Source organism: Numenius arquata, chromosome 12 (genome assembly GCF_964106895.1).
Source record: "Numenius arquata chromosome 12, bNumArq3.hap1.1, whole genome shotgun sequence".
Lineage (NCBI taxonomy): Eukaryota > Metazoa > Chordata > Aves > Charadriiformes > Scolopacidae > Numenius > Numenius arquata.
Genome location: NC_133587.1, coordinates 12,885,966 through 12,910,553, shown reverse-complemented (window position 1 = coordinate 12,910,553; position 24,588 = coordinate 12,885,966). Strand labels below are relative to the sequence as shown.

At 47.6% G+C, this 24,588-nt stretch overlaps 1 protein-coding gene across 2 annotated transcripts in view; it reads left to right on the top strand.

Annotated features, from left to right (window-relative positions):
• Positions 1-24,588, top strand: part of PPP1R16B (protein phosphatase 1 regulatory subunit 16B) — a 40,070-nt gene that overhangs the window by 14,377 nt on the left and 1,105 nt on the right. Inside the window, exons 2-9 of one of the 2 annotated variants that reach the window (XM_074157446.1) lie at positions 15,540-15,610; positions 17,644-17,789; positions 19,251-19,354; positions 19,677-19,801; positions 21,846-21,971; positions 22,329-22,404; positions 23,441-23,570; positions 24,386-24,554. In XM_074157446.1, coding sequence (XP_074013547.1) covers positions 15,540-15,610; positions 17,644-17,789; positions 19,251-19,354; positions 19,677-19,801; positions 21,846-21,971; positions 22,329-22,404; positions 23,441-23,570; positions 24,386-24,554 — 947 coding nt within the window. The remainder of the gene's footprint in view (positions 1-15,539; positions 15,611-17,643; positions 17,790-19,250; positions 19,355-19,676; positions 19,802-21,845; positions 21,972-22,328; positions 22,405-23,440; positions 23,571-24,385; positions 24,555-24,588) is intronic. The other variant, XM_074157447.1, reaches the window with a different exon arrangement.

The following is a 24,588-nucleotide window of genomic DNA, read 5'->3' as shown; positions in this document are numbered from 1 at the left end:
CTGCATTTAACTAAAATTAGCCCTTTGTAAGTGGTGGTGGCAGCTGTGCGTAACAGCGGGCTAATCTGGCGGGGGAGAGGATTTGCTGGAGGAAGTGATGGCTCCCAGGTGCCCTGGCTGGTGCAGGTACTGGGAGCCGGGATCTGTACAGGGGTTCCCTTGGGAAGGCAGGCACGGTGCCCCTTCCTTGGCATGTTGGTGCCACCCCCGGAATGCTCACAGTCCTGAATCTTGCAGAAACATGAAGCATGTACACACAGTGTGTGCATGCTTCATGTTTCTGCAAGATTCAGGGCTGTGAGCATCCTGGGGGTGGCACCAACATGCCCTGCCTTAGTCCCAGTGCCAGCTTTTATCAGGGACCCCGTAACCACACTGGCGAGCATCCTCTGAGTGGGATGCTTGGGGACCCACATATTGGCACAGCCAGTGATTGAACCAAGTCCCTTCTGTGTGGCCCTGCCTGCTGGTTGAACTGGGCTGAGCCAAGGGCCTTGGGCTGGCAACGCGGCTGCGACCTGCCTGTAGTCAGGAGAAGGTGCCCGGTGCAGGGAGAATGGCGCTGCCAACAGGCAATGAGCATCACTTAGTCTATTTAATTAAATTTTTAATTTTGGGGGGCTTTTTTTATGGCCTCTTTTTTTTTTTTTTTTTTTTTTTTGACAGCTGCTTAACTGGGGAAGTAAGCTGGGGGGAGGGAAGCTGTCCTTATTTAAAAGGGTCTACCCGTAAATCTGGGCCAGATCTGCTGGTACACACTGGCTGCTTTGTGCGACCCTTGTAAGGGAAGAAACCATAAATGTCACTTCATAGCTGTTCTGCTTTGCTCGATGAATCTGGATCAGTGTCTCTCTCCCTCCTAATCAGGTTAGTTTTCTTTTGATCTACCCCTGTTAGGGGAAACCTAAACTGATTTAGCTATTCCCATCCATTTTCCATTTGCCTGATAGCTCTTTCCACAAGGCCATCTCTGCTCTACCCTAATTACTGTTAAATTGTCTGATGCTGTAGCAGGTGACACTCTGGTATATAACTTTGTAAATCTTAGCCAATATTCACTGGGGTTTTTTTGCCAGATGTTTTGTTTCATTTTTGGAGAGATTAGTTTTAAATTGGCAAATACACTAGATTTAAGGAGAAAACTATTGCTACTAGCTGTCAGAAAGAAAACACTAATTATCAATCATGTTTTATTGAGTCTCCGTTGAACTGATTTGCCATAGAAAACATCATTTTCTTGTACTCTATCTTCAGGAAACCTGATTCTTGTGAGTTCTTCTCACTCAATAATGGTGATGTATGCTAGAGCGTAGAAGAGAGGAAAAATTAGCTCAGGGTTAAAATCTGTGACACCCTAGAATTTAAATCACCTGTTTTCAGTAGCACAAAACCATTATCCGCGCCGGTGTTCCATAAAATCATTGCAGATGTGCGTTCCTTGTCGCTTCTGCCTGTAAACTCTGCCCGTGCATGTGATTTACAGCGCTTTCCCGGCCGCAGCGGGGTTTAGTGACTGTGGCGGCTTGTTTGTTTGCTCTGGACAGGGCCCCGGTTTCGAAAACGAGCCTGGAGTTACTGCGAGAGAAGATAAGAATAGTTGGGGGAAATTTCCCTGTTCCTGCCTCGCTCCAGGGCTTGGCCGCGGCGCTTCCCGTGACTCAGAGCGGCAGCAAAGCACCGGCTTCCTCTGAAATCACCCGGGTTTTGCAAAGCTGCCGGCATGGTCGTTAAGTAAATCAGGTTTTTTAGTGAGTTATTCTCCGCTGCGGTTGCGCGTGATGCCTAAAGTGTATCTCGCTCTGCTCCTGTTGTCTTTAAGGCACTCGACTGTCCGGAAAGGCAGGTGGAGGCAAAGGAGCATGTCCCAAAGAGGCTCACGCAGCCCCTTCCTGCCCCCAAACTGGTTTCATTTTTCTCTTGTGATAAGTCGAGCAGGGGTCAGCAGTTTTTATTGAGCTATTTTTCTTGTGGAAGGGAAGTGTTATCTGTGAGGGGAGATACGGCACCGTGTGTGACATGGGCTCGGGGGAGCTGATCCAGAAATGTGGCCAAGTAGGGCCCATCAGTGGGTCCGCGTAGCCTGGCCCCTGTCTCTCGCTGCTGGTTTAGTCCTGGGGGATGTGCTTCGTCAACAGCAGATTTCCTCCTTATTTCCAGTGAGAATATTGGAAAGGAAGGGACTGCCAGCCAGGAAGTTGGGGAAACCTTGTCATTCAGATCTAGTCCGCTATCTTGAAGAAACTCCTTGATTTAAATATTCTGGGGGGAGGAAGGAGGGACCAGAGGGTTGCAAAGCATCCCATAGCTGCTGACAATGTAAGGACCTCTTTATCAGAGCTCCTGCTCCTCCCACAGTTCCTTGAAGAAACTCTTTCTAATGCTCTTGGATTTTTACTGCAGAATAGAAATCCAAAGGAGGGTTTGCACCATCTTGCCCAGCTACTCTGGGGCTCAGGTCTGTCTGAATTCCCATCTGACTGGAGCTGGGGTGGAGGAGATGGCTTTGCCTTAACGTCTTGTCCCCTTCCCACGGTGACTCTGCAGATCACAGCTGCCGTGATTTGTTCCTCTCCACCTGCAGTGGGGATGCCCTCGCCTGGACCTCGCCTGCGTGTGCTGAGCATTCACCTCCACTTTTATGGGTGTTTCATTTACTAGAAATCCCTGGTGCGTATGTTCTCCTTTTTAATCTCTTTGATGCTGTTGTGTGTTACAGGCACAAAACACCTTGAACTAGCTTGGTTTATTGGGGCTGTCTGGAGAAACAACCTTCTCGAGGAACAGCCCCACTGAGGAGCAGGGCTTCAGTGGTGAAGGGGTTAATGCGGTCTGTCCCGAAAACTATCCGTGCCTTGCCAAGCCTGATTGTCATCCTGCTCCTTTTAGCCCTCGCAGTTGTTCTGTCCCCAGAGCACCGTATGTGGCCATTTGATCTGGGAGGGATGCACGTTTGTTGGGAAACCGTCCCTTGCCTCAGTGCTCCTGGTGCCCTGTTGGGTGGAAGAGGCAGCGCCAGAGCCTGCTGTTCCTTCTTGTGTCCTTCAACCGAAAGTACGTGGTGATGCCTGGAGATCTTGGCCAGCAAAACGCCCTCCCTCCCCTAGTAATAGGTTGCACAGATTATGCAATTTATGCAACCAGGGCTCATTTTAACTTGCTTTTTGCTGGTGATCCCCTTCTCCCCAGGTGTGCCAGATGGAGGAAAGGTAATGGTCCTGTCGGGGCATGGAGCCAAAGCAGAGGTTACAGCTGTAAGAGCTGGCAGCAGCAGGGCAGGAGAAGCATGCAGCCCTCACGCTCGCTTTTCAAAGGGGAACAGCTAGAATTTGGTTCGAGGTTTGTAGGTCAGGTTTCCATTATACAACTGAACTGGTTGCAGCTGCTCGTGTGAGATCCAGACCTCGTTGGATGCTCTTGGTCTGGTAGACTTCTTTCCTCGGGAATTATTCTTTACAATGAGATGTACAGAAACAAAGAGGATTTCTCTGTTGTAGCACTAACTGGGGTGGTAATGGAGGCTTGGAGTGGGACTTGCTTCGGTCTGTGAAATGTGGGAAACATCCCAGAAGCATTTTATTACAAACAGCTGCTTGGAAAGAAATCAGCTTTTTTAAGATGCTGTTTTTTCCAGACAAAGGTAGGACCAGAAGCAGTTGAGGAGGGATCTTTTAATTGATCACAGATCTCCTGCATGTCCCAAAACAGGTATGAGTACTCTTGGCACAAGTCACACTGAGCTGTGGATCTCTGCCCGTGTTTGAAGGACAGGGCTGCTTGTGTGAGGAAGGGTATACCACTGGTTTAGTGAGTGAGCACAACCCTCCCATTTCATTTCACAAGGGATAAAATGCTCCGTGATGTCTCCAGGAAAGCAGAGCGCTTTGATTCCTGTCTTCACGATGGTCTGTAAGGCCCCTGTCACCCTGGCTAGCCAGCCCCACTCCCGTCCTTGAAGGACTTGCTCTTGAAAAAGATGCCATGGACCTCTTCTGCTGGATGTTGGTCAGCAGAAAAATATGTATTCTTTCACCAAAGTTGCTCAGTTCAATGCTGGAGATACTGAATTTTGGGTTTAGTAGCAGGAAAAAGCCGGGGAGTGCTGGTTGCAGGGGACTGCACGTCTTCCTGGTACCGAGCACGAGCCTCAAACCAGCTCCTGGTTCCCCTGTGGTGTCACTGGGATCCACCTCTGCAACCTGTAATTAGTGCTGTCAGCAGAGCAGTGTAAGCAGCCACTTAAGCATTAATTACTTTAACGAAGTTACTAAGGTGGGTTTAGCTACTAAAGCATTTTGTTGTTGCTATAAATTTTAGTCAAAATATTAGACGGTGGAATCGATGGGAGATGACACAAAGCTCAAGCCTAGCTTTCCTCTTGTCTTAATGTTCAAAGTGTGGGGTTTTTTTTAGGTAAAATAATCACACAGTCTTTTCTCTTCCGTTGCACAGAAGCAGCCGTGGCAGGAGAGCGTGAGGGCTCTTCTCCCCGTTTGCTCATACGGAGGTGTAAGGGATGCAGCGAGCAGAGAGCAAGCTGCCATTCAAACCCAGAAGATGGATGTCACCTTTCTTGGGTTGTGACAGCTAAAAGGTGGCCCATGACGCTTGGGCTCTTGTAGTGTTAAATATGTAATGAAAAACTCCCTGCTGTGAGGGATCTGCTGGCGCGGGAGCTCTCTTATAAGCAAACAGGATGGAATAAAATGGTTCATTAACAAAACCGGGTTTAATACAGAAGTAAGCGGAGTTTTCACCGCTGTGGAGAGGAGAATGGTCCTGCCATTGCTAATGACAAAACTTAATGGGGAATTTTAATGGCTGTTAATTATTTTGAAAACTGCAGTTTTCTTGGGAAATGCAATATACTTTGGCAAACTGAAGCTTTTCTCCACTGTTGCAGAAAAGAAAACTATAATTCCTCTGAGCTGACTCTTGCTGAAGAGGGTATGGGAGGCATTTGACTTGCGTTACTAACGTGGAGGGTTGGACAGGGTCTGTCATCCCAGGACAGGAGACCTCTCAAGGGATGAAGGGACGGAAGTGGGATATATTGCTCTGTCTCTGCTCCCTGCTGTTGCCTGCAACTCCTTGTTCCCAGCACCAAGGAGTTATGTCTTCAATGTTCAGAGATACTGCTCTACTAAATGGGATGCTTTAAACCCGTGTAAGACCTGTAGGAATTACGTTTTTTTAAAATGTGGTGGTTTAAACTATATATTTTGTTAGTATTAATAAACTCAGCATGTATATACAATACAAAAGAAAAAAAAATAATCACTGTATATGCTGAGACTGAAGTGCTTATCTCAGAAAGAGAACGAAACATCAGTGACCTGGTCTGAAGCACCAGGGCAAAGCATGTTCTGGAGGAGAATTTCAGTTCCACTTTACATTAAACATTCACTAATGAGGCCAGAGACCCCTAGGCTGCCCCCGAAGGCTGTTGGAGCAGTCTTGTGGGCGTTGGGAATCTTGAGCTCCATCCCCAGTGGGATCTGTGCCTCTGGGTGTGTGGACCCCAGAGCTCCCCTCCTGTGGGGAGCACCCCTGTTCCTCTGCCACCGCTCCTCTGCGGTTTGTGAAAGAGTTTCCTCTCTCCTCCCTCCTCTGATCTGAAGGGGTTTTCTGAATTCAAGTCATATTCTGTAGATGAAAGTGTTTTAAGCTGAGTGAGATGGCTTTTGAAAGAGGAGGAGCCACTCACTAACAATGAAAATGCTCCCGACCCCATGTGCAGTTTCTTCCTTTACGGCATCCAAGCGCAGGAAGCTCGGCACAGGAGAGCTGGCAGCAAAAGCCCTCTCAGTTCGTGTTCATGCGGAGCTGGTGCTCTGGGGTCTGAGGATGTGGCAGGGATGGGGGAAGGCAACAAGTTGGACTTTTTTTTTTTTTTCTTTTTTTTTTCTTTCTGAAAAGTCTAAATGACCTGTCAGGCTCTCAGGCTGCTTCCCCAGGGGCTAACCTCCCAGCAACCACAAAGCTATAGAGCATCATGGCCTGGGAACACTCATCTTCTACTGCTTGAGGTGGTGGGAAGCAGAAGTCATGTAGAACTTGTGGGAGAAGAAGTTTGAGAGAGTTGTCAACTTTGTGCGATGGGGTGGGTGAAGTGTTATGCAAAGCATATGCAAAGTACTTGACAGTCAGATTAGATCATCCCAGGTTGTATCATTGTGTGCCCACTTGTTTTGACCTAATTTAAAAGTCTTTTGTGCAGTCTCTGAGGAAGGGGATGGAAGGGGATTTTAATGAAATTAGGAAACATTAAGGAAATGAACTCTTTGTCCGCTATTCTTGATAATAGGGATTTATTATATTTTATTCAACTTGAGTACTCAAGATGATGGGGCCTAAATTTGGACTGCACAACTAGTAACCTGCAACAAGCATATGCTGTGATCTTTATTGAGCAGACCATCCTCAACTGGATTAGGCCCAAGGCCCACGAGGTGGTTGGTCTCCAGCTTCAGCCCCTGGCTGGAGGGACTAGTGTCCTCTATGCCCAGCAGCCATCACACAGATTTCTTTATATACCTTCTGTCAGGCCTGTCTCATCGATTATAAGTATTACTGCAGCTGTGAAAAACCTGCACTTCTGCCAAGCTCAGGTGCTAACTTCTGATTCACCTCTTAAAGGCATGAACTGGTTTCCGTGCAGTGCTGAACACCTTTGATGATGCTCGGGGAGAAACTCTCTTGACCTCTCTGCCAAGGCTTTGTTGGTTGCCGAGGGCTGGGAGAGTGGTCCCTGTGGTTCTCTAATCCATGTCGTTATGCTGAAAACAAATTTGCGGCATCTAGAGCTGTGGTGCACAGGGGTTTCTTAGAAGTGCCATCGAAGCTGTTGGCATTGGGACTTCAGCTGCTTTGCCCAGTTCCTCTTGGCCAAACAACCGAGAGTACAGGGAGAGGAAAGGAGAGTTTTCTTGTGCTTAATGGATGGAGCTGGGACCTGGGATTCAGGGGCGCTGTCACAGCTGTGCCATGGACTGTCACTGTGACCTTGGCAAAGAAACTTGAGCCTCCAGAGTCTTGGTCTAACTCAGGCTGAGATGTCACATCTGTGAAACGAGGTGAATACTGATTGTAGAATCCCGGGAGACAGCCTGGAGCTCGCTCTGCTGACGGCGGCAGCGCTTTCGGAGATCTCTGGATGAAAGGCTCTCTTGAAATTCAAATCCCTGAATCGTGTAAAATTTGCTGCTGAATAATTACAGGTTGCAAAAACAGAAGGGCTGCTGAGCATCAGCCGGTGCTTCTCTGGTAAAGTTCAGGTTGCTGCTAGACTTGCCTGAAAGTTTTCTTTCCGTAGCGTTTGCTTTTTAAAAGGAAACCACAATCTCTTTTCATGTGACCAAAAAAAAAAGGCAAGGGGAGGACTTTCTGCTTGTATAGACATTTCCTTTCCAGCCCTGCATGGCAATGCAGCATTTCCAGTAAGAAAGGGAGCTGCTGAGCAGGGGGTGATGTTTTAGCAGATTACGCTTTAGCTCCTGGCATTCCCCCTGCGGTCTCCTGTGCGGGCGATGGTGTGGGACACATCTGGGCTGGCTGTGACCTGGGGGCTGGCACCGGATCCTGCTGCTGTGTCACACGAAGCTGGTTTTGAGAGGGCTGCCTTGCAGAGCGTGTCCCGGCTTCTGCCTCCCGCATGTGTTTAGACCTTGGCTACGTGGCACTCTGGTTCATGACCCATGGGAGCAGAGCTAGGGATGTGATTTGGTCCTGTATCTCTTAAAGATTTTCATCCCCAATATACTCATCCTAAACTAAAGGGAGACAAAGGTGGAGGGGGGGAAAAAGCCCCAAAATGTGCAGATTGAGGTCAAAATGGATACTGTTGAGGGTGGAGAAGGTACCGAAACAGCCAGAGCAGTTGGAGCTTCTCTGAAGACCATGGCAAGGTTGGAGATGTACAACAGGGTCTCTCTGGAGCGGGGCAGGCTGAGGGGGAGAGCCTGGGCTGCCCGCGAGCTCCCAGGCTGCAGCCAGCAGGCTCTCGCTGTGGGGAACGGTTTGGAATTGGTTCAGGGCAGCTTGAAAAGCAGATAAATATTTCCCCACCCCTCCACCAAAACCTCCTTTCCGTTACTCTAAATAGAAAGTTTCCTGTTTTATAATTGAGACTCTTAAAAACATTCGTGTGGTTCAGGTCAACGTACAGCTGCGTAGCTGAGGCCATGAGACGTCTGAAATACGAGCTGGGGCAGAGGCTGTTGACTCTGGAACCTAATAACACTTTCAAATGGCAATATGAACTATTTCCTGCTATACAGAGCATATTAGAGTATCCTCTTGCAAATACAGGCAGGCTGGCTCTGTGTGGAGCTTGGTGGGGGGGGTATCGCTATTCTGCACCTCGGGCACTGATCACATATTATTATAGTGTTAATGCAAATGGAGAAGCTCTTCATGTACTCAGAGAGCTGCAAAAGTTTACCCCCTGACACTATTGCTCCCTTTTATCTAAACACTTCTTAAGCTGTAATTTCTATTAAAGCCAATTATTTTTTTTTTTGCTCCATTTCCTTTTTGGTGCCCTGAAAGATTTATTTCCTAACAGGCTTAATATAAACATCACAGGTGACACCTGCTGCAAGTCTCAGTAGATAGGTTTTGGTCCAATACATCAAAAGTACTTTTTGAACAGGTATTTAAGTGGGATCCTCTGTACTACTCAGATAAAAGGCTTTGATGTTGTGTTGTCTGAGTGGATTTGCATGTGTTGTCATGACTTCTAAGAAGAGCTTTTTGTAGGAAGAAGGCTGGAAGTAGCCAGAGCACCAGAACAGCAGGTCCCGGTTGAGCATTTACTGACTCTGTAGGTGCCCTTCATCTAACTGTTTGAAACATGAAGGGAAGTGAGATGTGTTGCTTGCCTGCACCACCCAACCCAACATTTCAGGTGCTAACTCAAGAGATGGGGGATACAGGTTCCTATTGAGCTGGAGGTTCCTCAGCTGCTGGAGAGCATGGCTGTCCCTCACTTTCCCTTGGTGTTCCCTGCTCAGGCCGCTGGCTTGCGTGGCTCCAACCGCAGTGGGACGATTCCCTCTGCGCATTGTCAGTGCCTTCTGCTGAGCACCACACAGCCTAAAAGCCAGCGTTGCTCTGCATATCACTACGGCTTCTGAGTCTCCCTTGGGAGACTTGGCTTTGGGCTCCTTGATGACCTCCACAAGTATGACTTAAATTAATTTTTTTTTTTAGTACTCTCTAAATACCTACTCCAAAACGCCTCTTAGAGAGAGAAGGTGGCTCTTTGGCAGCCCAGGTGTCACTGCCGCAATGATATTGGGGAATCTGCTTTCCTGGCTCCCTGCCCACAGAAATCCTGCTGAAGGCAGCTGAGCCCGAAGGTTATATAAAACACTTATCCCTCTTAAAGCCCATCATCTGTTTAAAAACTATACCAAAAGGATTTATTTATTATTCCAATAACAGATGAGGAATGGGAAATGAAGAAAATTATCTCTGACTTTAGTTTTCCTTTATGTGTTTGGTATCTCTTACGTGGACCAATGTCACTGTTAGTCTGAGCAGGAGGAGAGGGTGTGAGGATGCTTTTGAACGTGATGCTACATCCTTTAGAAAAGCTTGTCAGATGGCAGCATCCTCTGATTTTTATTTTCCCTATTGAAATGAGTTTGCCTTTGTTTCTGCTGCTGCTTTGAGCATTGCTGGTTGCAGGTGGGTAACTTGCACACTGTTACTCACCCGAGTAATCCCAGGTGGATGGCAGCCGTTAAAGAAAGATGCTTTAGCATCGCTGGCACTAAGTGGATTATCAGAGCCTGAAGTCCTGTCGATGCAGAACAAGAGAACTGCGGGACGCAGGAGGGTTTGGGTGCTTGGCCGTGGCCCGTTCATCCAAGACACAGCTGTAGGTGACTGTCCCCTTATAGTGGTGTTCTTGGCGTGGTGGTACTGCAGTGATGGACAGGGGTCCAAGCATAAAGCAAAAATTGATTGAAATAGACACAAAGAGGGGGAAAAAGAATTGGACCCTATGCATTAAATAAATGTATGAGCTGTTGACAATTCTGACTTGCTGTCAGAATAAAACTTGCGTATGAAATGGGCCCCACGCTCTGCAGGAAGAACCTGCCATGGGAAGCAGGCTCCTTGCCCAGGGCTGAGGGAGGGTATGCCCAGGGTTAAGGAATGGTATGCCCGGGGCTAAGGAAGGCTATGCCTTCTTAAGCAAGAGGCATCAAAATCAGAACTGGATTTTCCTTGACAGAAGCAGCACCTGGGCTGAGTGTAGCTGCATGAAATGTCCCTGTCCCTGTGAATATGGCTCAAAGCAGATGGGACTCTGCTGGCCTCTTTCCAAACTTCCCAGATTTTGTGGGTGTATGAGAAGGAATGTGTGTGCCCAGCTATAAACTAGGTGGGAAGTGTCTTAGCAGGCTTTGAACCTTCCCAAGAAAGCTTGGCGATCAATCATGATGGGATGTCTCAGTTGCTAGCTCAGCAGGCAAACTGGGCCATATTTATTTTTAGGTGTGCTAAATGTTTGAAGCCGTCTGAGTATGGGGGGGGGGTGTTTTCTGTGGGGTTTTTTTTTTTTTTGTCTTTCAAAAAGCTTTAGGGAGCCGCAGAGTTTATCAATGGACCAACACGAGCTATCAGTTGTGTGTTGCAGGAGGATAAGGACAAGTAAGTTCATCCTGTTATTGCTCAGGGTCTAGATACACTCTTAAATACGAATATTGTAGTATGCAGTGTTAGGAGGCTGGATGCTTTGCTGGCAGAGCGCTCATACCTTCAATGCTGTTTTCCTGGCAACGTTTCTCCTGTGTAATAAATACCCCTGCAAAACCATAGCAGTAAAAATGCAGCTTTGAAGTGGCTGAGCCCATCCATGGGACTGTGCCTGGCAGGCTGGGATCTGACCTTCTAGACCTTTGCCAACACAGATACCACCATCCTCGCTACAAGAGTTCCTTCCGCTACGCTGGGTTTTTGACTCCAGCTGCTTTTGGGTGGAAGTGACCTCTAGCAACATGTAAAAGCATGTGTCTTAATCCAAGTGAAACTTCTCTCCATTTTATTCAGTGAAATCAGGTGTAAACAGACAAGAGTTATTCTACTGCCGTAGAGACCTCAGTGCAATAGTAGCTTTTAAAGGAAGCCTGAGAACCAGACAGTGAACTGGAAGAGTTTAAATATTTTCAAAAAGAAATCGTGCAAAATCGGTGCAAAGGATCAAGATAAACCTGGATTTTTACAAACTAATGGCCTGTGTGTGTACATAAACTTGGAGCACACAGGTAAGCCTGCTTGCCAGTACGGACAGTTTGCCGCTATATATTTTGGGGACGAATCAGGGCCTCCTATCAGAAGGGTGTTTGGGGGTCCCCCCACACACACCCCCGGTATCCATATCAGTTTCAGTTGGCTATTTCTCTTAGGAGTTATTAATACTTGAGGTATGCAAAAGCTGGGTGTAGATGGAGTGTAATAGTATCCAGAGTTTTATGATGTAGCTTATTGACTTAGGGGGAACCGCACTGACAAAGGCATTTTTCCTCCATGGAAAAGTCTTCATCTGGTTTAGGAACTTTTCTGGAAAAGCTGTTTCTAGTATAAACTCAGTGGGAAGTAACATTGATGAAAAATGATAGCGCTGTAATATCTCTTCAGGTGAGAGAGACAATTACCCTGCATTGAATTTTCCTTAGGGCCTTTGCAGTGGTTGTTGGTTTTTTTTCTTCCTCCTGATTTATAGGTTTTGGGGAGAATAAGTGAGGCTTGGACATGCTTGGGAGGAGAGGGAGGTCCTGAGAAGTGGGTTTGTTGTGTTCGGGGAGGAGGCTGCCCCAGGACATGTGATGGAGGGTGACTTAAAACCTAGGATGTATTTTCACAGCTGTTGTGGGAGCTTTTTCCATTTAACACAGCACAGATGTGAATGATAAAATATAAATTGAAGATTAATGTACACCATCTTGGCATGTGAGAGGTTCAATTATAGGCAGAGCAAGCAGAATAATGGAAAATGCATTTGAGTGATTGTTCAGTTAATATAATTTGCGATGAATTATTCACAACAATTTGTTCACCCTGCTCTTATTGTAATCATTTTCATTCCTTCATTTGCTATGCATCTGAAACCGCTTCCCACAATGTGTGCTTGACATGTAATAAAGTAGATCCACGCATCCAGCCCCTTCTCCCCACCTGCCTCCCCACCTACATGCGAAGGAGGACAGATTTTAAAGAGCTCAGCATTGGAGGCACTGAGCTCTCCTTAAGAAGTTAAGCGTAAGAGTTAAAGTGGAGGCTGCTGCCTGCTGAACCCGACCCATAAAACCCTTTTCTGTTGGGCTCAGAGTGACCTGAGCTCGCAGAGGGGCTTGCAGAGGACCCATTTCCATGCTTTACCTTGTGGTTATGGGGGGCATCTTCCTCTCACGAGTGGTGTAATGAGACTTGAGGTGACAGAAGGTGATCAGCTGGCATTGGGTGGTTAATCTGCATCCTTGTGAGCCGAAGCGTGCGCTTCCTACCTGTATGGCATCATTCCTGCCTGGAGGTGGGAGGAGGAGGTGTTGGGCTTTGCAGCAAGGCGTGCAGCACGGGCGGGCTTGAAGAAAAGCTCTTTGCTTTCTCAGGTCCCTGTCCTTTATGTCACGTGTTAAGCCGTGGAGCAGGTCGGTGGCAATGCCACAGCCCTGGAGCTGAAGGTTGGGCCCCCCCTTTCCTATTCTTCAGGCACTGGAAAACCCAAAAATGCCCATTTTTCCTGAAGTTTATCAGAAAGTAAGACTTGTTCCTGCTGGCCATGAGGGAGGGACTGTTCCTGGGTAGGGGGCATGGGGAAGGTGTCCGTGTCGTCCCTCTGCAGCTCTGCCCATAGGGAGCTGGGGATGATGAAGCTGCTCTTTACCACCCCATCTCCTGCTGCTGGGGGTGCTGGTAGTAATCAGGGCTGCATTCTGCTACGAGCTTGGTGGGACGCTGGGTGAATCCCCTTGCTTGTAAAAGGGGGCATATGTAATAGGAAGTTGCAGTTCCTGGAGACTTCTGCCTAACTCTTGGGATTTGTTGTCTGGAGCATGAGGAATCCCAAAGGCAACATCCCTTTTACTTCAGAGAAAAGAGCCAGGACTCGTTGTTGCCCAGCCCCATGCTCCTCCACCAAACCCCGAGATGCAAACCTCAGCTTAGGACTGGTTGGAAAAGAGTCTGATGTCTTCTTCAAACCATGTTTGCCTGGGCTCATTGGTGCCATGTCCATACCTGGCTTCATCACCTGGCTTTTCTGTGCTCTTTTCTGGTTTCTTGTGGTTGTTGGTCTCTGGTGTGTTGGGAGATACTGGGAAACGTTTTGAGGTCTGTGGTGAGCTGGTCCCGAGGGCAGATGGGAGCCAAGGGGAGGTACACTGCGATCATGAGAGCTGCTGCCAGGGTTAGTGGCGAATTCAAAGCTGCTTTAGGGTGAGATAAATCCTTCTCTGAACCTTAACCCTTCAAGGACTCTTACAAGCTCAGTCAAGCCATGATGGCAGAGCCTTCAGCACAAAACCCTATGCTCCATAACAAGCTGGGATTTACACTACTGCTTCTTCCCATGGAGGGACAGCGCTTGTAAGGTTAATCTGCCAGCGTTGACTTGTCCAGATCTCCATAATCAGGCAAAACATGATTATGGAGCTGCAAGTCATTAGAACACAATGGCTCTTAAATGACTGAGATTGAATTAAAACCCTAATGGCAGAGCATCCAAAGTAAATAAGAGACAACCAGATCCACTGGCGAATGACTCTCCTATTGCTCAGCTAGGATTAGGAGAGCAGGAGCTCGGGGCTGGCCAGAAACAGTAGAAGCGCAGTGATTAAATTGGATATACTGGCTGGGGTTCAGTGCTGTTTTTGCTGTCAGGCATGCAAGTGCTGGGGGTGTGAGCCGAGTGTAGGCGTGGGCTTCCTGCACCAGCCTTTGAGCTGGAAAAAACTCCGACTCTTTGGACTCACCGCGGTGGGGGATGAGTTTTGGTCTTTGTTGTATTCTGCTTTTTTGTATCAGTTTCATCGAGGAGGTGTCAATGCCTTGAAATTATTTCCAGCAAATGTAAATTCCAGCATTGATTTTGGGTCGGGTGAAACAATCCCGTGATAGAAAGTGTTTTATTTCACTTCTGTCTGGTTTTGCTTTCCTTTTTGATAACATCAGGCCAGTGGCTTCCAAACAAAATCTCACTTTGGTTTCAATTTGCCTTTCTTGCGAGTGCATTTTCCAGATCTTTTGAACAAAGCTTCATAAATCAACATTGATATCGTTGTGGACATGCTTGCCGTGTTCTCCTTTGGATGTCAGAAGTGCTCTGTCCCCAGGGACTGCCCTGATGTGCCGGGGAAAGAGCTCCCTCTGACAGCGGGACAGCCATCCCTCAGGAGCAGAGGCTGCAGGACGCTTTGGGAGTGACCAGCCTTGCAGTCATTTCGATTGCCAGCTCTGAGGATGGTTATTGCCCTTTCAGCTTTGTTATCATTCCTTTTTTTGCAGCTCTGGTTACGCTTAATGGTTGCGTCTTTGCCAACAGATAAGATGGGATTTGAGTATCTGTAGCTACCCTGGCCCCAGGGAGATGATGATGAACCTCGGGCTTGTGCCTGTGCTGTCGGTGACATTTGAGGTGGGAAAAGCATTGGGTAGTGAAATCTCTGGAGAAAAAGCAGGGAATGAGCAAGTAAACAACAGAAGATGGGTATAGATCATCAAGACCTGTCAGCAGTGTTGAATTTGAAGAGTTCCTGGTGTTGCTATCAATTTACTTCCTCTGCCAGCCTTATTGCTATTACCCCGCGGAAGATCTGTACCTTAGAGCAAACTGTATCTTTTACCTAGGGCCTAATGGCTTTTCATGTGTTTCAGAAATTTACATTTCAATGGAATAAATCTTATCCCTTCCCTCCAAAACAGCAATAAAAAAATAAAGCCTCTGGGAAGCTTTCCTCAAATACCCAACATTTCATGTGAAGTGTCCAAAGCAACCCCGGTGTATTTTTGAAGTGCCGGGCCCCTGATCGTATTTGAGTTCTCGTCCCAGATTGATAACTCCTTGAGGCAAGACCTCATCACCCCCACAGTGAGATCTCTCTTATGGTTTTACCTCAGGACTCTGAAATCCCCGATTGCCGTTGAGCTCTCCCGGGCTGCGGTGTGCGGAGGCTGCACTCGGGTGTTGCAAAGCACAGGATAAAAATGTAGATTGTTCCAGCACAACCATAGGAAAATGATAGCTCTAATATAGCAAAGCCTCCTTGGGAAGGAAGCTGGGGGAAAATTGTGTGCTGGTGCTCTCTGCTGGATAAAACCAAGAAGGCTTCTTCCTCGCCAGCGCTGCGGTGGCTGCGGGTTCACCCCAGTGTTGGGCTCTTGGCTGTGAGGTCTCCTGCGGCTCTGCCCGCCCTGGGACACCCTGACGCTGTGGGTTGCCTTTGGCTTGCACTGGCCAGGGCTAGCAGAGAGCAAGAGAGGCCTTAGGGTTGCTGTTCTGACTCCTTTCCTCGTGTCTCCTTCTCTTACAGTGTGTTACCTGCTGAAGAGCAACATCAGCCCGGACCTGTGCAATGAGGATGGATTAACTGCACTGCATCAGGTGAGGTGTGGGAGGAGGTCCCAGCTCCCTGCCCTCTCAGCAGACCTGCCGGGAGAACAGAGAAAGCTCTTATATTTCATTTTGTTGCTCAGTTAAAGCAGTGAAACTTCACCGTGCTGTGCTGGCGATCCTGTTTCTTGGGGAGCAAACAGAGATCCAGCCCTTCTCTGGCTGTATCCCAGACTTCATTCAGTGATAATATGAGCTCGGGATTTGTGTTGGGTTTCAGATGGGAACATTTCTCCCACCCCTTAGTCTTTGCAGGGCTGGGCTGTAAATTCTTAAAGCAGGTTAACTCAAATTTAGAGACTTTGGCAACCCACGAGTTTTGAAACTGGACTAAATAAATGATGCCTGGGATGTTTGGAGACTCTGCTGTTGCTCTCAGTGGGCTCAGGGACTTCCCAACGCCTGTATGAGATGGCAGCAGCCAGTGGCCAGTAAAATACAGACTTGCCATAGTGGTGTGTAAGTCTGTGTCCTTCCTCAGAGCCTCTGCGCTGATGCCATGAGGGTTTTGCTGTTCTTATTGCTAAGTCCCCCGTCCCCACCCTTCCTCGTGAGTCCTGATTTTCAGGGTGAAAGCGTGAGGAGAGCCAGCCTGCAGGAGGTCCGTGGGACTGGCCGTGCCTGGTGGCTGCCACCCCCGCTGCCACAGAACAGTGGCATGGTTGTCACACTTGCTCCGAGGGCGGGATGGGGACTCGTGGTTTTCTCGCCACCAGTCCCTGCCATAAATGCTCCCATTCACTTGGGATTGTGGATTCTTCTGCAAGTCACTTGCTCTCTTCAAAGCTGGATGGATTGAAAATTTAAAAAGCTGGGTTTGCTTACAAATGCAAACTGGCTTCTAGAAGAATAAAAGGTCCCATTCCCCCACACACACTTCAAGTTATCGTGCACACAGAGAAATGCTGGCAGCCTTGTTGCATTCCCCATTAGGTACTGAAGCCACGGAGAATCCCACCTTGCCCAGTGAAGGATCAGTTATTGTAAAAGTGCATTTGGGAGCTGAGGTGGGAACTTTGCATCCCCTAGAATGAATTGAATCCCTGAGCAGAGAGAAGCTCCGTGGTGAAGCCCGTGAGCAGTGGCTTCCAGTGAAGGATGCAGTAACACTTCTGTGATAACTCAGCTGTGTGGCAGGCATGATTTTAACCTCATTTCCATCTACAAAGAGTAAACAGAAATAGAAATACATAAAGGGTCCTTGTCACTCAGCTGCTAAACTGAGTGTTGTGGGCTGTAATTCAGCCCCATTACAAGCCCAGTACTGAGCTGTGAGTCTCCCCCGCGGGTGTGCAGAAATGGGTAGTTCACGACCAGGCTTCATGCACAAGAATGAATCTTATTTCAGTTTCTATTTGATGCGCACGTTCACGCCAAGAAGTGAGCGCGAGGTGGATCAAAGAGCAAGTTCCACCTTCCTCAAGGAAAGCGGTTGAGGCCATTGTTGCAGGCTGCCTCTGGGGCTGTGGTGTAAATGCACCGAGGATGCTGATTTGGTTCAGGAGATGAAAGGTGCCCTGTGAAGTACCTCATAGTTCTGGGAATCTGACTTGCATCTCTTCAGATAACTGTGGTAGGTAGTGTGAGCTGCTGGGAAAACTTTTACTCATCACATGCCAGTGTGTGGGATTTTTCCCTAAGAAAAGGGAATGTCAGCTTGTCAGCTCATCCCTTGGTATGTGGTTATACTGGTTATGTTGAATTTCTGCTATGTTTGCTCTTGAATATGAAAGACCCAGTGGAACAGAAGCTGTGCGCATACTTGCTGTTGTTCCCTACTGGTTCTGCCCCCAAACCAGAAGGCTCTCTAAAACACCAGTGACCTTCAGTCTGTCCAGCGTAGGTGTTCTGCATGGTGCCCTTCTGACCTGCCTGTGCTCAATTTGACGTTTAGCTCTGTTGGAGCTGCTTGTTGTCTAACACTGCAAGATAAAGTATGTCTCCACATCCAGGTACAGCTGAGCAGGTATTACCTTCCTAAAATTTAAAAAAAAAACGATCTGTCTGCATCCCTTCCTCACCAGTGCTGCATAGACAACTACGAAGAGATAGTCAAGCTTCTCCTCAACCATGGGGCCAATGTCAACGCAAAGGACAACGAGCTGTGGACTCCACTGCATGCAGCAGCTACGTGCGGTCATATCAACCTGGTGAAGATCCTCATCCAGCAGTAGGTGGCTCTTTGTGTCTGTCCTTTTCTGGAGATCTGATTCTGCCCACAGCTTCTGTGGATGGAAACCCAGACTGCTCAGTACCTTGTGAGATGGCAGCAATGGTGATTATTCCCTGCTTTCCGGCTATTCATGGGATTCCTTCCTGCATGGGAGAAAAGAGGGTGGAGGAGGAAGAGCAGAAAGGCTAAGGAGACACAGTAAAGCCCTAGGTGACTTGACTCAGTTTCATGAAGATTCTGGAAAAGGGGGGTGGAGGAGGAAGAGCAGAAAGGCTAAGGAGACACAGTAAAGCCCTAGGTGACTTGACTCAGTTTCATGAAGATTCTGGAGACTGGGCCAAAACTTGCAACACTTTGCCTGTATCGTGGTGTGTACCTGGCTGTGTTTGTGCTTGTTGGACCATGCTGGATGGGTATAAGTAGGAGCAGCCAGCAGGATGCACCCTCATGCTCTTCAACACGGCTTCAGGTCTTCCAGCCACAGCCAAAGAGACACCAATGTAGGAGGACAGCAGCGTGTTTGTATAGCTCAAATGCTTGGGTGAACTTTGTGACCTGTCTTACTAGATCTTAATTAGTAACTAGTTAGCTTCTTGTCATACATTTGTTCCCCAGTGGTGTGACACAGCGTGCATGCACCGGACCTTCCACTTGTCTTTGCCAAGGCCCTAAAGCTCAAGTCTTTCCTAGACTTGGCCGGCAAGGAGAAGGAGGAGGAAGCCAGATGTGCTTTGAGCTGTACCATGCGCAGCCTTTAATGAGCACCTGCTGTGAATCCTGCCGGGAGCTGACTCGGTGTGGAGCCCTCGCCTCCATTTCCCAGAGTGACGGTGTAGAGGGCAGAGTGTGGTTTGGGGGTATTAACGTGCTGCCTTGCACAGCAGTGTCTGCTTCTGGACATCACTAAAGCACTTAGAGAAGTGCTATTGGACAATTGGAAAGAAAAAGTCACCGGTTGACAGGATGTTTTTTTTTAATTACTGTTTTTTGCCATTGTGCCCTTGGCTAGATGGAAGCTCCCTCCACCATTCAGCCCGTATCTTTCCCAAGTTTTCTGGTCCTTGCAAACTTTACATTGAAGGACTGCCAGGTGCCCAGATAACAAGCACCTGGTAGTGTTCAGGAATTCAGCAAATAAATTGCTTCCATCATTGAGAATCTGCCAGTCTGCCCAATGCTGGGGTCAGGAGGGGACAGGAACAGATCAGTGGCTCCTGCACCCCACAGCCCATCAAGGAGGCGCAACGAGCTCCTTTCATCCACTTCTGGAATTTATCTTCCCCATTCAAATGCCGTGGCTTTGCTTCAAGTCTTTCTTATCTCACACAAATCTTCGTGGCGTTTGGGCAACGATTAAACCCCGGTTAGTTTTTGCTAATCATTTATCCCTGTGTTTGGCACCATCAGCCCTAGGATGTCTGAGGTCCTTTCCTGTGTAACTCGGCTTTCTCCTTGCAGTGGAGCAGACTTGTTGGCAGTAAATGCGGATGGCAACATGCCGTATGACCTCTGTGAAGATGAGCCAACTCTGGATGTCATTGAGACTTGCATGGCCTATCAAGGTAAGGAGACTGAGTTCATATAAAATACAAAAATGGGTCAATGTAGTACTAAAAATTACTTTCTTTCTCAGCCCTTGATTTGCCTCTGGAGAACAGCAGAGGGCTGCTGCCTGGCATAATTTCTTGGAACCTGACTCTGTCTAGTTTCTCTGATTCCTAAATAATGATGAGGGTGAAGGACAACCATCAGTCCCCTCAGCTACATGGCCTCTGAAAAAGATGTGAGGTCATTTCAACCAGGAATTATTAAGTCTAATTTTGCTCAACCAGTGGATTCAAAGGCCCTTTCCAACTCTTCTCTCTATAACTGGAATTTTAACAGGAATTACACAGGAAAGGATCAATGAGATGCGGGCTGCCCCAGAGCAGGTCATGATCTGTGACATTCATGACATACTTGCGACTGGACAAGACCTGAACAGGACTGATGCCCAAGGTGCTACACTGGTGAGTGAAACTGCTGCGGCTTGGCTTTTGCCTTCCTGCCGCCCGTAGGTTACGAAACCTGCCCTGTGGCAGGAGTTATACAAAATCAACTCATACAAATCACCGAGAGGAGCGAGGAAGCTGTTTTCATCTTTTTCCCTCTTTCAGTTTATTGTCATGTAGGAACAGGCTGTGTCCATGAGCACAGCTGACATAACTTAGTGTCTAACCCTGTGCTTTTTGAAGCAAATCCATGATTCCTGTGAGCTCTGTCGGTTGTCCGGCAGGTCAGGTCCTGCAGCACGGCTGCTGAGGTCCCGGGACCTCTCTGACAGGGGCTGGTACCAAAGAAAGGTGCAAGAAATCCTGTGATGAAGAATTGCAGAACACAACACTTGTGCTGACCTCCAAGGAAGTGGGACTGAAAGATCTCCCCAGTAATGTTTTGCTTCTCGCTAGTCCTGTGGTCTGGCCTGACTCCCACGCAGGAGACGTGAGAGTCCTCTGGTTTTCATGGGAGCACAATCTGGTGTTGGGCACCCTGGAGACTTTCCGCCTCCTCCTCTTTCTGCTTTGCAAAGCATCCGGCTCAGGCAGGGTCAATGGAGGGCTGTGTTTATTCACGTAGGATGGCATCTGCCCTGGGCAGAGGAGAGCATAGCACAAACGCACAGCACAAAGCAAGCCAGCATCTGATTTGACTGGACAGAGACCGAGAAGGATGAACAACCCCAGTCCCATTCCTTTCTTTTTCACCTGCAAACCTGTGTCTTAAACCCTTGCTTACAGCAGTCCCAAGTGACGTTCAGTGATGCTGTCATATGTGTTGGGGACTTTCATACAACCTCGGTCATTTGGTTGCTGGGGTCTAGACATAACTGATATTCAGTCCACTTGGTGCCATTTGTGTGATGGCCAGACCATGGCAGTGCATTCAGGTTTCATTATCTAAATTGCCACCTCTAACATATACCAGAAGAATAAGGGGAGGGCAGGCTCCTTCCAAGATAAACTTGGATGACTGAAACTTTTATTGCAGCTTATTTTTTTAACATGTTTTTCCCTTTAACAAGGATTATATACATAAATTTAAGCAGCCCTCTTGACTTCCCTTTTTATATCTCCCCCAAGTGACTCCTTGTTAATTCATATGGCCTCTAGAGGGTATGACCCAGTGCCATAAAATTTAGGTAGAATTTAATTGAATTGCCAGAAAGCATCAGAATTTATTTCCAGATGAGGGTTTAACTTTGTGTGGTGGAATCCACATGGAAATTTTTGAAAAGAAGCTTTAATTCTCCTCTTCAGCACAGTTGGGATAGGATGAGCTCTGAGTGGAGTTCATACCCTCAGAGCAGGTCCATGTTGTGCCCAGAGATGCCACAGCAGACTGCCATTATGAAAATCTTCAGAGACATGAAGTGTCATGAGAGACTAAAGGAGGCTATTATTGATGTCTCCGAAGTGATGGTCGTAGTTGGAAGCCGCAGTCTGAAAAATCAGATTCCCTTAACTAAAAGCAGCCAAGGATTAAAACATTTTTGATTTTCAAATGGTGAAAATAATGATAGTGTGGGTGGGAGTGCACTTGCATAAAGGGAGTCCTGACTAAAGCAGGCTGAAAATTTGATCCAAAAAATTGCATTCACAGCATTTAAGTGGGGAAGAGAAGACATTCTTCTGGCATGAGGAACGCAGACTTTACAGAGGATGATGTTCTCCATTGCAGGCTTGCATTTTGGTGGTGCTGTTTCCCTACAGATTGGGAAGCACTTGAAGAGCCCTTGATTTAAAATGTGAAAACATTATTTTTCTAACCCACATATGTAAGTTATTTTAAGAACGCTTAAGCAGTTTCCTCTCCAAACAGAATTATATGCAGGTAATACTGAGTTTTAGTAATAGGAACAACCTGCTTTTGACCTGATGGCATCTGCCAAATGTGAAATGGGCTGCCTGTCCAGATCTAGACCCAGATGATAGCCAAGAAATTCCACTGAAACTTGGTGTATAAAACTATCTGTGGTGCTTGCAGGTGGTTCATGCTCTGTTCCTTGTCTCCTAGCTGCATATAGCTGCAGCCAATGGTTATCTGCATGCAGCTGAAGTCCTTCTTGACCAGGGAGCAAGCCTGGATGTTAAGGACTGGGACGGCTGGGAACCTCTCCATGCTGCTGCTTTCTGGGGACAGGTAATGATTTTGTTGCAAATGTCACGTATGAGGGTGACATTTCTTTCTGCCTGGACAAGTTGTGGAGTACTCTGCAAATGGAAGAAATCTGTGCTAGGGCTGGACTCGCTGGGCAGTGTCAGGTGAGGTCCTTGGGGCTGCAAAGAAGAACTTGTTGCTGAGACAGTTCAGGGAGAGTATGTCTGTGCAGTTGAGTGGTAGGAACTGTGTTTAACATCGCACACGTACCAGAATAATTTGAGGTGAGTTGAGCATGAATGCCATTGCTTCTTATTTTATTCCAGCTTTTCAGCTTTGAGGAGGAAAGCGATTGCCTAAAATACCTCTATCAACTTGGCTTTCTTTCCCTTTCTTTAGATGCAGATGGCTGAGTTACTTGTGTCCCACGGGGCTAGTTTGAGTGCCAGGACATCTTTGGATGAGATGCCAATAGGTAAGTTTACTAAGCTTAAAAATAAGAGATTGCTAAGAAGAACTTTTCCCCCTGAGCATGCTGAAGTCTTCACATAGTGCTTTCAGAAGCATTAACTTCATTTTTCAGGTGCCTTTTGAATCAAAGTTGCAGTTACTTTAACTGGAACTGAAGTTTTAAAGTGCCTACTTTGTTCTGAAAACACTTCTCCCTGCTCATAAAACCAAGAGAGAAGGAATTTCTCAAGCACCAAGTGTTTCTCCTGTGTGTTTCCGCTCATGTTATCCCTCTGTACCTGTGTTTGGGAGTCTCCCTGCTCTTACATTGTAGTCTTGGACCCGAGCAGCTGTTGAGTGCAGCCCCGAGACTCAGGTGTCTGACTTTGATGCAATGAAGTGTGGTACGCGATAAGGGGTTGGAGAGGAAAGAGAAGGCACACACAAGTCTTGGAACAGATTGGAAGTCAAAAATGCCAAAGTGCTAGCATCTGACCATGTGTTATAACCTTGTGCCACGTTTTCTTTTGGCAAAAGGTTTTCTGAGCCTTAATTGAAAAATCTGTGCATCCTCATTTTGAAAGTTCTTGTCTTCATCCCTGATCTGCTTTGCTTTTGTCTGTATTCTTTCTCGGTTTGGAGGCTTAAGTAAAAACGGTGTATTCAGGGGAGCTGCAGTCTGGTAATTACAGAAATTTCTTTTCCTCCCATCTTGAAGCATTGATACAGTGGTTAATATATCTCTCACCCTGTCATGTGTAAAGGCACAGCATGCTGCAGAGGTAGTACAAAGCCTAGCTGAACAGCTGGATCACTGCAAAACTGAGCCCCCGTCACAATCAGCAGCTCTCATTTCCTGCTTCTGTTCGGGTGTCCAAACCATTCTGCCTCCTCTAATTTGTTTGGAGATTAATGTGCCTAAGCATATTCTGCTTGTATGTCCCTTCTCTTCCTGCTAGCGTTTGTAGTTGTGTGTACTAGGAAGGCGCAGTTGGTAACTTGGTGTTAATGGTACCACATCTGAACCGCCTGATTAATGGCTTGGTTTGTGTGTGCCGCAGATCTGTGTGAAGAGGAGGAATTCAAAGTATTACTTTTGGAGTTGAAACACAAACACGATGTGATCATGAAGTCTCAGCTGAGGCATAAATCCTCCCTGAGCCGAAGGACCTCCAGCACCGGCAGCCGGGGGTGAGTGCACTGTCCCCAGCAGGTCACCCGGTGCCTTAGGGTGGCCACCCAGATGTGGCTACAGAGCACCCTGCACCCAGCATGTGGAGAACAACCCATCTGTCATTTCTGAATGAACTGTGAAAGGCAGGAGCTGACCTTTGGTAGCTGAAGGAGGAGCTCCTTTGAAGGGTGATTCTTTCACTAGCAAGAGGTGGTGTTTCTCGGGGGGAGAATGGCTTTGCACTGTTGTGGTTTAAGAACTGCTCCAAGCAGAGAACCAACTGGTGAGAATTTACCCTGTTGAACCACTGCTACTGGTGTTGGAGAATCAGTGCTTCAAATGGGTGACCTTGAGCTTCTCAATAGTATGTCTCATGGCCAAGATACTGTGCTCAGACACAGTTTGCACAGGGATTTATGGGATGTTTACTAGACACCAGAGCAGTCCTACAGACCACAAAACTCCCTAAACAGCCTGTGGGCCCTTTCCCTCTACATCACAGAATCACAGAATCTTCATGGTTGGAAGGGACCTTTGAGATCATCAAGTCCATCCACAAAAAAACACATTTACTCCGCCGGTTGCAGAGCAGATCCATTCGGTGACCTGTATGAGATCTACCCCAGATTTGCAGTACTGCTTTAAAACTCCTTAAAATTCACCTTTAATATCCCCACTAGTGCCTTTGCTTTGCATGGGTGCCAGGAAGCTAAATTCACGTTCCGTTCCAGTGAGAGAGGCTGTGAAGCGTGAGGAGGAGGTGAGAAGAGGTGGTAAGAGGAAATGTCATGTCCTGCTCACAGCCTCGATGTCCCTTGTCCCTGTCCTGCAGGAAGGTGGTGAGGAGGGCCAGCCTTTCAGATCGAACGAACCTTTACAGGAAGGAGTGCGAGAAAGAAGCCATTGTCTGGCAGCAGCTGGGGGCGGCAGAAGAAGGAAGAAACTCAGGTCTCATTGGAGAAATTGGGGAGACTCGGTCTGACCAGGAGAACACAGACCCCGTAAGGAATCTCTTCTGTATTATGGGAGTCACCA